The 12,916-nt window shown below is 41.3% G+C and overlaps 1 protein-coding gene across 4 annotated transcripts in view; it reads right to left on the reverse strand.

Annotated features, from left to right (window-relative positions):
• Positions 1–12,916, reverse strand: part of SYNE2 (spectrin repeat containing nuclear envelope protein 2) — a 225,701-nt gene that overhangs the window by 19,229 nt on the left and 193,556 nt on the right. For all 4 annotated transcript variants that reach the window (XM_069949162.1, XM_069949164.1, XM_069949163.1 and 1 more), the window contains 5 exons: positions 12,313–12,507; positions 11,943–12,068; positions 9,131–9,286; positions 5,411–5,569; positions 1,910–2,076 (listed from right to left, as the gene is read on the reverse strand). In XM_069949162.1, the coding sequence (XP_069805263.1) occupies positions 1,910–2,076; positions 5,411–5,569; positions 9,131–9,286; positions 11,943–12,068; positions 12,313–12,507 (803 nt within the window). The remainder of the gene's footprint in view (positions 1–1,909; positions 2,077–5,410; positions 5,570–9,130; positions 9,287–11,942; positions 12,069–12,312; positions 12,508–12,916) is intronic.

Consider the following 12,916-nt stretch of genomic DNA (forward strand, 5'->3'; position numbering starts at 1 on the left):
AAGCCGCTGCCAGGGAAGTCTGGCAGTGGCTTACCCTGCCTAATCTATCAAGAAAATATTACAGCTGGCTAAGCACAGTGTGTTCATGGGGGAATGGGAGACATAGATGTTGGCTAACAGCTATTAATGGTGTATGGCCTGGTTTAAAAAAATGCTCTTTGAAATATTACATAAGGAAATGGTACTGCCGATTTTGTTTTAAATACTTTTTTTTTATGAAACAAAAAAGGGGGTTACAGGGGCAAGGATAGGCCATTTTTTTGGTGGGGATCCAACACCTGGTACTCCCCACTGACCAGCTGTATACCACAACCATTCTTGCTATAACAGAGCCGGAAGCAGACAGCTCTATACATTGTGTAGTGAACCAAAAAGAAAAAAGCTGAGGCTACATGGAGACTGTGCATGACAATGTTTTCAATTTTCTTAACTATTAAGCTACGAATGCAATCCACAGGTGAGAACAGAGCTGCATACAGCAAAAAACATCCTCTGTACTGCACCTATACTTCCTAAGGATAGGAAAACTGCATTACAAAAATTCTCAATAATGCCACCATTCAGAACCCCCACCACCTTGACTATTACACAAAACAAAATCATTTGTCTAATAGGACACTAAAGACGTGTATTCTGGAGGACTCTACACATCATATCAGACTGAGGCCAAGGGGTGCAGTGTAATGTCTTATTTATCCTGTGGGGGTGCTGTATACTGTTGGGTTCCCTAGAAGTGTCAGCTAATCCTTGGGGGTCCTAGCTGTAAATTTGTAAGTTTAACCTAAGATTAAAAAAAAAAAAAATCCTAATACGAAAATTTTATAAAGAATAAGCTGAAGTTAATGAATTGCCATTATAACAGATAAAAGGAGTTTAACAAAAACTGCACAGATGTTTGACCTGGGCACTGTGCATGGACGGATATTGCGGATCCCTGCCCCCACCCTTCCTCTTTGTGTCACATCAAGCTCCCGCCAGTAATCAGACTTGACAATTCTTTTCTGAATGGCACAAGCTCTTACACATGCGAGGAGGGTGCTGCTTGTAACGCTGCCATATGGCCAAGCCGAGCCTGATGTCACACACTGAATCACATCACTGTCTAAGCCCACAGCCAGGCTAATGTGCTCGCCAGCTTGACCCCATCCCTACCAGCCATTACCATTTAGTGTTTACCCATGAATATAACACAGCCCTACAAGCAGTCACAGTACATGGCAGCACAAGACCGAAGATACTCCTGTAAATCAATGGTCGCTGCACAGATTCTGACAACTCTACATGTAGATAAAAAAACAACCAGGATTAGTTCTGGATTAGACAACTCCATTATTTGTGCAAACCATTGATAATCTTGTAATATGCCAGACTCGGCTCTGCTACATCTGCACGGACCATCACCGGAGACGCCCACAATTACAGTGACCGCTGTATGGCACACACAGCAGTTGGAGCAGCTGCAGCAAAGAAAAGTTTTTTCTTGTCTGGACACAAACTTCAGCTTAATTTCCATAAGTGGCAGCAGGTGCTCTATTACCATGACAATAACCGGGGGACATGTTCAGCATCCAGTGAATAAGTGGTACAAAAAGAAGAAATACGTGGGGTATTAGAGGGAAAAAAAATCTATATAAGGTTCCATGCCTTATAGAACTTTGTGCACTTAATCCGTACAGTAGTATATAGAATATACCAATGTAGAATACATCCACAGCAATAGGATGTCAAAATATTTTACCCAATAGGAAAGCCTTTTTTTCATGTGTCCTATACCATAAGGAGGGAGGAAGCCTTATAAATGTATACGAGTCCTACAGTAGTGAGCATTAGTACTTAAAGGGGTTATCTAGTGCTACAAAAACATCTTACTCATTGGAAAAGGAGTATGTGCCAGCGAGTTTTCTCTTACCGTGAGCCGATGACGTCAAACAGATGCTTCCACCGGTCGTTCACTTTATTCAGCTTGTTCTCTATTTCTTTGGAGCGGGCCTGGTTGCTGGCGTGGATGAGCTGGTCTCCGATTTGCTTCAAGTGAAGTTTATTTTCACTAAAGAGATTGATTTCTTCCATGCAATCCTGCAGTGTAACCAAATAAATGGCTATAACAGTGCGGCAATAATAATATACACGACATGAACTCCAACTACATCTAGTTCTCAGCCTATTGAATATCTCAATGACACGGGGCTTGGAGCCAGTTCATGTTATCCATGTTTTAATACTATGAAAACAAATTTCATCTGTATATTATGGCTGCTATGATCTCTTACTGTATGTACAAACGGGTGGGTCTTATGCCCTCTTAAAGGGACACTACAGGTAAAATTCTACATTGTTGAAAGGTTCTACGATGGGAGGTACATGACATATGGAGTCAAAGAGCACCAAAGAGGATCCATTTGTTGTGAGGCGTCCTCAAGTCAAAGGGGTTAGCCCCTATTCACATGTCTCTGGTGGTCTCAGGGGTCAGGAACAGGTGGCCTATTTCCACCCGATAGATTAGAGCAGCAGCAGCACCTATTCTCAGCATCAACTCCATTCATTCTCTATGGTAATTTTACATTGCCAAACACCAAGCTACCTTATGCACTGAGAATAAATGGAGCATTGGGCAAGCATTCAGTGGTCAGACCCCCACCCCAAGCTAGTTATTCCCAATCTTGGGGATAGCTTAACATCACTGGTCCTTCAGAAGACGATTCATACTCATAAATTTACTGACACTTTAGAAAATCTGCAGTAAAAACTCTTTCAAATCAACTGGTTTCAGAAAGTTATATAGATTTTTAATTTAGGTATATTGAAAAATCTCAAGTCTTCCCATACTTATAAGCTGCTGTATGTCCTGCAGAAAATGCTGTTTTCTTTTCAGTCTGCCACAGTGCTCTCTTCTTCTGTCCGGGACAGGAAATGTCCAGAGCAGTAAAAAAAAAAAAAATCCCCATAGAAATCCTCTACAGCTCTGGACAGTTCCTGTCCCCACCAGAGATGTCAGCAGAGAGCACTGTGTCAGACTGAGAGGAAAACAGCATTTCCTGCAGGACATATGGGATGGGATGACTTGAGATTTTTTGAATAGAAGTAAATTACAAATCTATATAACTTTTTGAAACCAGTTTTAAAGAAAAAGATTTTCACTGGACAACCCCTTAAAGTAAAGTGCAAACCCCCAGTAAGCCCAGCTGCTTAGTTTATGCCAACATACCACACACACAGAGAATTCACCGACATGTAAGTCAGCATAAAGGGAAATCCAGCACGGGTTCTTTTTTCAACATCCATTCAGATTTTCCAAGTAGAACAGCAGCAAATGCAATAAATCCATAATCAAATAAGAGGAGAGAAAACTTATCCGACGCATTTCACGATTCTAAACTCAATGAGGAGCTATGCCCGGCGTTACTTGGCCGCGCCCCTCAGCTGTGAGTTAATGTGACATCTCCATTGTCATTAAATATAATGTATAGTTAAGAAACTAAACAAGTGGAAAACATCCACAGGAAATAACACATTAGTATAGTCAGTAGCGTAGAAGTAAATCAGACGTATAGTTCAGTAAGCTGGAATGTGAAGTGTTCAACATCAGGATTCAGCACACTTCACACCTCCTGTCTCACTTAATGCTTGTAAAACAAACAAACAAAGACAAAACACCAAAAAACAGAAAAAAAAAAAAAAATTGCCACAGGGTTAATAGATAACCAGACAAGTTTGACTATGACCACCACTCTTAATGACAGCTTGTTGTATAGCTTGCCGACCACCGCCCTGCTTTCAAAGCAGTGGTCTGGCTGGTAAGTGTGTAAATATTATATAGTGTGTGTATATATCTATATCCACACAAACGCTGTATAATAATATATACACACACATACCAACCAGACCACTGCTTTTAGAGCAGAGCGGTGGTCTGTAACCTAGACAACAAGCTGTCAACAATGGGAAGGAAAGAGCAACATCAGGAGAAGGAGCTAAATAAATGTATTTGCAAAAAATATACCTAATGAGCCCTACAAGTAAAAGGCTAGGCTCACACTGCGTTTTCGAAATCTGTTTTTTTTCATCTGTTTTTTGCAAAAAAAAATGGATGAAAAAAAAATGGATGCATTTGTTTGCATCCGTTTTGATCCGTTTTTCCATTTACTTTCATTGTAAAAAACAGACACAAAAGTAGTATCAGCTACGTTATTGTGTCCATAAAAAAAAAAAAAAAGGATCCGTTTTGATCCGGTTCTTTTTTTTTTTTAAATGGAAGTCAATGGAAAAACGGATGCCCACAAATGCATCCATTTTTTTCAAAACGCAGTGTGAACCTAGCCTTACTATGTTAATTGAGATGGGAATACTCCTTAAGGTCAGGTTCACATTATGTAAAAACAAATGGCTGTAGTGCAAACAACGTCCGTTATTTCACAAATAAGGGCTGTTGTTTGCAGAACTACGGCCATTGTTTTTCCATTGTGTGAACCTGGCCTAAGGGTGCGTTCACGTGTACAGGATCCACGGCAGATCCGCAGCTGATTTGATGTTGCAGATTCAAAGCAAACCTACAGTTTTAAATCTGGCCCATCAAATATGCTGCGTATCCTGTACATGTGAACGCACCCTAAGGGTGGGTGCACACTTAGCAGATTGCAGCAGATTTTAATTTTGTAAACCTATACAAAATTTACACTACTGGGAATCACAGCAGAACTCGCATCCTGAAATCTACTGCCATCTGGTGAACCCTTAAGGATTCTATAAACCCCTGTGGTGAAAACCCCATCACATGTTCCCAAACATTTCATATACCGTGCAGTTTGACAGGCTTTTACAGGTCAGCTCCAGTATATTATTGTGTTATTTCCTGAGGTTGGTTTATAACTGGTGTTGGAGTCTTAATCATGCATTATTTCTGCTGATGACATCACTACTCACGGCTGAGTGAACGTACAATCATAGGCTAAAACTATTATGGTTTAAAATGCGTCAAGGCTGTTCACTTATGGATCCATGGCTGCTGAAAGTGTGAATGGATGCTGAAAGGAAGATATTTATTCTGCCTTTAACCCCTGGTGGCTTGGAATCCCATGCACGTGGGGAGGTCAGCTGTTTTATTATATGACTCAGTGACATTGGTCACCTTCCTCGGAACAGTCATTTCAGCCCAATAACTAAGACGTCAAAAGGAAGACAAGACACAAGGCGAATTCACCAGTTCATGCCAAGGCCAGTTCTCCCAGTTGGGGAAGCACATTTTATGTTTAGGTGTATGCAGGTTTTAAAGCCATAAAAAAATAGATGAGTAATGTAGAAGACGTCCCTTGGAGTCGTGTAATGTAACCCTCAACCTTCATACCAGATGGAGGAACACACCTCAGAGGTGCAGATACCGTGTACACTCTATGTCCATCTATCTCTTATGTACCTTCTGGAGCTTCTCGATCATTTCCTCAATGTTGACATCACCCGTCTGCAATACTTTGCTTTCCATCTGTGTCAGCCAGTCACACAGCTCCTTGTTCTTTTCATTGAACACGTTCCAGGCATTGAGACGGTCCTCAATCTCCTGTTTCCGCATAGACACCTATATTGGAGGAGAAGCCATCAGCATTAGTGGATTTACACAAGAAGTCATTAAGGGTCAAACCATCTAGAAAATCGGCCTTGTTAGCAGCGGGAGACTTGTAACCTGACATGAGATAATAGGGTAATGAATCCATTTAGCCTGTCTGTGACATTTATCAGTCCATTGAAAAGATGGGGGCCTACTTGGTCTGGGCTTCACAACAACATGGTCGGTCATGAGCGGTCAATACATTTGCGACCACATCACCTGTGTAAACAGCGCACATGTGCTATAGCGAAACAGGTACACTGTTTAGACTAGCAATGAATAGAAATCCTGCCTGGGGGTGTTCCTAATGATGAGGAGGGTAGGAAGGAAGAAAGGAGAGGCATCACAGACCTGGGGCACAGACACAGTGCCGCAAGTTTAAAAGATCATTTTTTTACTGTAATCAAGAAAATGGTCTAAATCATCCTAAACATGAGCCATGTGGTCAAAGTGCCTAGAGATGCCAAAACTATCTATAGAAAAAAACAACCAGCTTGGCCTCTGAAGTGGCTAGACTGGAGTCTAAACCAAGTATATCACCCCCAATATAAGGATGAGAAAGATGAGAAAACTTGCCAAAGCTTTGGGTTAGTCTAAACCTGAATGATCGGCATTTGGATCCTACTGCCTGGAGAAGGTGGACACAGCCTAAGGACTGCCTGGAAAGCATGGATTCAGCCTGTGGCTGTATTTGATTTGATGTTTTCCAGGCAGTCCTGAGGCTGCATCCACCTTCTCCAGGCAGCGGGATCCAAATGCTGATTGTTTGGGTTGGAGCGAATCAAAACTTTTGGCAAATTTGCTCATCTGTAGCTGGCAGATATTGCTTACAGTTACCACTTATGTTGCCAATCTAGATGCAGCCTAGCGAATCAGAAGCAGTACCCATGGTTGCTTACATCAACTTCATTATGATGCTGGGAGCTCCAAAACAGTTCAAATCTTCATGTTACAGCTCCCAGCATCATAATAAATGAAGATTCCAGGAGTTGTGAGGTCTGATCCTCAGTATACAGCCCACGCACGGACCGTATATTGTGGACATGTGTCTGGGCTCTTAGCCATCGATTATACTTCCAAAAGAACTTGGAATCATAGAAACCATCAACGTATCCAATAAAGCAATGACTTCACTTGTATCCCACCTCTACTTCAATATTCCTTAACAACGGCCTGAGTCCAGATGCCCGCTCTATATTACACAAGACTGACAGGACATTTCAGCACATACAAGTTAATCCAGTTATCCAGCTTGTCTACATTTAGACATCCTTTAGATGCTATAAAAACAGCATATACGCAATAGGGATCATGGATCACAAACAGTCTTCTATATGGCTCATCTATGCTGCATGCACACACGTATTAAGGCCTAGCCATACATATATTTCTATGGCCCCATGATATATATTCCCCTATGTGAATCACCTATAGTAAATGAAGGTCAGTGCGTAGAGGTTGCAAACTACTGCACATACACAGTCTTGTCTGCAGCTACTGGCAGGACTACATATGTGTGAATAGGGCCAAAAACCAACACTAGCAATTGCAGAGGTAGTCTTGGATTTCTGACATGTTTTACTAGTGCTAGGGCTACATAGCAACATTGGTTGCACAATGATGTGCTTAATATCAGTGAATGATGTTGCATTGCTACTACGAAATGTAGAAAATCCATCCCTGGAGTTTTGGCCGCAAATTGCACGCAATGTTCCTTCCATAGTCGTCCTCAATGCAAGCCGCATGCAGCTGCAACTTGCTTAGGACTTCTCTGTGACTTTTTTGCAAACAGACAAGTTGCAACTCTATACGTAAATAAGATTGTGCAAGAGCAAATTGCACAAAATGCATAGGATTTATTTTACACACTTCATATTACAGTACAATGCCGATGGATGTATCTAACCACATGACATACCTATTTGATTATGGATTTGCTGCAGGATTGTGCCACATAGAGGGAAACTATTATCAGGTTAGAAGCATCTAACATGCTGATAGCTCACTAGAGGGTACCATTTCAGACATATTCAGAGTTGAATCCTTATGCAAATAGGTTGTTTTGGCGCACTTAGGGCAGGACTACCCCTAGTACACCAATGCACCCTCTGCTTCATCCTCAGTGCCCTGTACCCTATAGGGAGCCATCAGCAGGTTAGATACTTCATATCAGTAACTAACACCTGTATATTTCAGAGTCATATAGGAAGGACTGTCAAGCACTGAGTAGGGCCGCCCACTGGACTCCTAATGAATAAAATAGAAAATTACACTGAATCCTATCCCACAATCTGCTCAGCTCCTGCCCTATACCATGCCACCTACAGATCAGACTGCATCATTAACATGACAGGTTCCCCCTTATGCTTTGCAAGGCAAAAAGTGAAAGCCACAGCAAACCCTGTATGATGTCCAGACAAAATTACATGCCTGGGGCCAAAACAAGAAGATATACGGCGTATACCTGATACATTCTAAGAACATGTCATATCATTACACTATGGGCATCCCAATCTACATACACAAAAACAAGAACTAAAAATGCTATAATGAATAGAACCTATATATTGAAAAATCTATTTATTTCAGCCAGTTCAAGGCCACATTTTATGCAGGTTTGCTTAAAAAAACAACAACTTTTGTGCCTGAAAAAAAAAAAAAAAAGAGTCCCATACATCTGAATGGGGTGACCCAGTATCAAGCACATGGCTCTCCCCATGCTCCTCCCCCCATAAGAATTACAGGATTTATTATTTTTTTTAACACATCTGCCCCATATGAATATATGTGAATACAGACAGTTAACCATAACCCTTTATGACTGACTAGATGCCATGTTTAGACGAGCCTAGCATGGATGTATATGTCCATATTATGGACGACCATAGATCTAATGATCCAAACTGATGGTATAATAAGAATCTAGGACGCTGTCAGTTCAGTTCATTAGACCTGTGGTCGGGCCAGGACTTGTGTCTATAATATATGGACCCGAGACTGGCCTAGGTGTGTAGGCATACAGTAAAGCCAGGGTTTTAGTAGCACTTGTCGTGGAGCAGTATCAGTCCACAGAATTGTGTTATATGATTTTTTTTCAAACTTTCATTACATTTTTTTTAGTTTTTTTGGCTTATATAACAATATGACGGGTCTAAAAGTAAAAAAATTAAAATAAATGTCCAAGTTGCATAAACAGCTGTAGCACTAATAACAGTCTGTTACAAGGATGATGTGTTATAGCAGCAAACACAACACATACAGAGCCAAATCAGTTATGTTTATCTAACTCCCAGCACTATCATTATCTAAAAGTTTTATATAGGACTGCAGGTAAGCTTATCAAGCTGTATATCAGAACACCTACTATTCCGAATCAATACAACCTCAAAGAAATCAAGTCCAGTTCTGCTACATTTGTATATAAGCAAATGGCAACAGTGTAACCAGTGCACAAGCCTGGGCTCCAGTACACACAGACAGATGGTAACACACATTGTTGCAGCACATGGACACTCCAAGCCAGTGACTTACCCTCAGACACAGCTCTTCCCATTGCCGGTGTAATGCTTCCACTTGATTCCCGAGCACAATTCCATCCTCCGCTATGATATACTGGGATAACTCCGACTTCATGTCATCCAGATCTTTTAAACTATCTCCCCACTCATCCAGGGCTTCCTCTAGCTCCTGCATTGAAACACAAGGGACAAGGCACACAGCTCAGCTCTGGCTTTTTGCAAACCTGTTTAATCTTGTGATTGGTCAGTGGGGGGAGGGGTGGATGGGAAGGGGGCTGGGTGTTTAGACATGCACAATAACTGTGGGACAATGCTAAGCCTCCCCTGTTGCTTGTACTTCTAGCCAAGGCCAACTGCAACAGGCTGCTGGGCTGACCTCCCTCTGGCACTGAAGGTGTTAAGAAAGAGAAGCCTTGGGAACTATACAAGGAACAGGCTGGGAAGGAAGAGCAGCAGGGATATTACTTCCTGATACACTGCCACAAATAGTCATGTTAGGCCCTGGGCACACTTGTTCTTTAAATGTTGTGAATATTGTACTTTATATGCTTATGGTTACAAACACACACCGTATATGCAGCAGATACGCAGCAGATTTGATGCTGTGTTCAGTTATATAGATCTAATCTGCTGCGTATCTGCAGCAGTAAATACGCAGCGTATACGGTGTGTGTGTTTGTACCCTACCAAGTGTATCATTTGAAGGTGGAATAATGCCGTATTCTTTTAAAGTTACGGTTATTTTTAGTGCCTGAGGTTTTCCTCAGACATAACTTTTGCGCAGCATTTCTTTGCATGTTTCTCATTTAAGTGTAAATTATTATAGGTGTTTTTACTCTGATTCTTAATAATGTGATTCCAGGATATGTATTGAAGTCATTATGTCTTTATCCATGTTGCTGAAAAATTCCAAACTGCTTGGAAACCGAAAACTCCCAAAAAAATGTCCTGTGGGTATTGCATTTAAAGGGGTTATCCAGCACTACAAAAACATGGCCACTTTCCCTCTACTGTTGTCTCCAGTTTGGGTGGGGATTGAAACTCAGTTCCATTGAAGTAAATGGAGCTTATTTGCAAACCGCACCTGAACTGGAGACAAGAGTAGGGGGAAAAGTGGCCATGTTTTTGTAGCGCTGGATAACCCCTTAAATTTTTCCCCATTAAATCTGCATTCACACGTCCCGTGTTCTGTCCGTGAAACATAGACGACACAGAGATTAAATGTAAACCCTGGTCCGTTTCTCTGGACGACATGATGTCAATACATCAGCGGGGAAACTCTTAGAATTTTTGCAGCATTGTAATGTATCAACATCATGCCAGCCAGGGAAACAGTTCGTAATAGGGCTTCCTCTGTAGGGCCTGAAAATATGGGATGTGTGAATGCTGCCTTAGGCCACATTCACACATCAGTATATTTTCCTGTATGAAAATCTGGATCCTCTATTTTTCATCCGCAATCCGCAAAAAATCATCCGTTTTGCATTCCGTTTTTTTTTGTTTTTTTTTTTGCGGATCCGCAAAAAAGGTGTAGTGAAGAAAAAATGTGCTGTCCCAACCCCCCCAAAATGGTCACATAGTCTGGGGGCATTTCTATCAGGCAGGATATTTCTGGCTGGAGGAGTTTGGTGATGTCACAAAAAAACGGATCCGTGATACGGATGTTTTGTGGATTGCAACATACTCTCCGCAAATTTTGTGCTCTCCATATACTTCTATTGGGGTGTCCGTTCTGTAACGGACCGTATTACAACATGTCCGTTTTTTGTGTCATGGATTTCGGATCTGCAAAAAAACTGGATGTATGAATAGCACCATTGAAAATAATAGGTTGTAATGGATTTTATATTTCATGGTCCGGGAAAACGGATGAAAAATACTGACGTGTGAATTAGGCCTTAGGCTGGGTCCACACTACATTTTTGCAATCTGTTTTTGCAAAAAAAGTGATGAAAAAAACGGATGCAGTTGTGTGCATCCGTTTTTCCATTGACTTCCATTATAAAAAAAAAAAAGAACGGATCAAAACGCATTGTTTTTTTTTTTACCTTACTTTTGTGTACGTTAACAAAAACGGATGCCTCTTGATGAGAGATGAGTGAACCAGGTTCGGGTTCGAGTCCATCCGAACCCGGGCGTTTGGTATTTGATTAGCTGGGGCTGCTAAACTTGGATAAAGCTGTAAGGTTGTCTGGAAAACATGGATACAACCAATGACTATATCCATGATTTCCACATAGCCTTAGGGCTTTATCCAACTTCAGCAGCCACCGCTAATCAAATGCTGAAAGATCGGGTTTGGATGGACTCGAGCATGCTCCAGGTTTGCTCATCTCTACTCTTGATCTGTTTCTTTCTTTTATAATGGAAGTAAATGGAAAAAAACGGATCAAAACGGATGCACACAACTGCATCCGTTTTTCCATCAGTTTTTCATCCATTTGGCGTTTGTCTAGTATCTCTGGTATTAGGAATGGAGTTGAACACCCCCCCCCCCCCCAATGTGCTAAAACAGCTTTTTAGACATTTGCAAACATTAGCATATCTGAACCACAGTCCATAACTCTATTGTATTGATCCTGGAAAATAAACCAGTATGACAAGGTTGCTGATTGTCCCCTGAGGTGATCACACCTGGTCCTGATGTCTAAGGGGGCCCAATATCCCCTTTGCACATAAGAAGACACCAGTTTTACAGTACTACACAAAGCGATTATCAGCCGTAATCGGACAATATAGGTCGATAATCGCTCGACTCTGAAACTGAATAAATTCTTGTAGGTGTACACTGAAAGTCAACTCATGATATTATATATGGGAAATACCTTCAGTGGTCTCTTGGCTATCTGCAGCTCCTCGTGAAGCGTCGGCAGGGGTTCATTTACTTTTGCTTTCAGGTCATGAAACATTTTTCTTTTGTCCTCAATCTTCACTTCAAAATGATGTCTCTTCTACAGAAAACAATGAGTAGTAAGTGTTTAATGTGCCTAAACTGGAGTTCAGTGAAAATAAAGATCAAAGATTCTGCACAAAACAGATCTTCTCCACAGGTTGCTGGTGGTATTGCCCTTAGTTTGGTGGAGCTCAGCTGCAATACCAGACCCAACCCACAGACAAATGTGGCGTTATGTTTTGGAAGAGAACAACTTGGTTTTTATAATGTCGGACAATCGTTTTAACATTTGAGTCACGTACCTGAGCAATTCCACTGAAGTATGTGAGGATATCCTGTAGCTGCTGGGCTGTGCTCTGCCAAAGTTCCTGAAGTTGGTTCCGATCTCGTTCAAGGACCTCCTTAGATTTTGGCTCAGAAAATGACAATATATTCTTACAATTGCTGAGTGTGGTAAAGTAGCTTGGTTGCAATCTCATAAGACGTCTCTCCTTGTCCTGTTCAGGAAGTTGTAGTATATTAAAGGGGAAATCCAATCAACATTTGTGGCATCATGTCATCTAGATATAGTCCCACCTCTGGGACCGGCACCTATTTCTAGGACCGACTATTGCGGTGATATACAAAGGTGGCTGGGATTCTAAAAACAGCCAAGTGGGTTGATTTACAATATTTCGAAAATTCCCATAGAAGTAAATGGGAGTTACAGGAAACAGCATAGAACCAAGTTACAGAAACAATGTAGAATAGCTTCCAGTGCAGCTCTTTTGGACCAATTGTTTGGCCGTCCAGGCATGATGGGAGTTGTAGTTTTGTGATAGCTGGAGGAACATAGGTTTAAAATCCTATCTTTATCCTATCCTAGTCTTATTTTAATGAAATTGAGCACCAGAACAGAAATCCTAT

Source organism: Dendropsophus ebraccatus, chromosome 13, assembly GCF_027789765.1.
Source record: "Dendropsophus ebraccatus isolate aDenEbr1 chromosome 13, aDenEbr1.pat, whole genome shotgun sequence".
Lineage (NCBI taxonomy): Eukaryota > Metazoa > Chordata > Amphibia > Anura > Hylidae > Dendropsophus > Dendropsophus ebraccatus.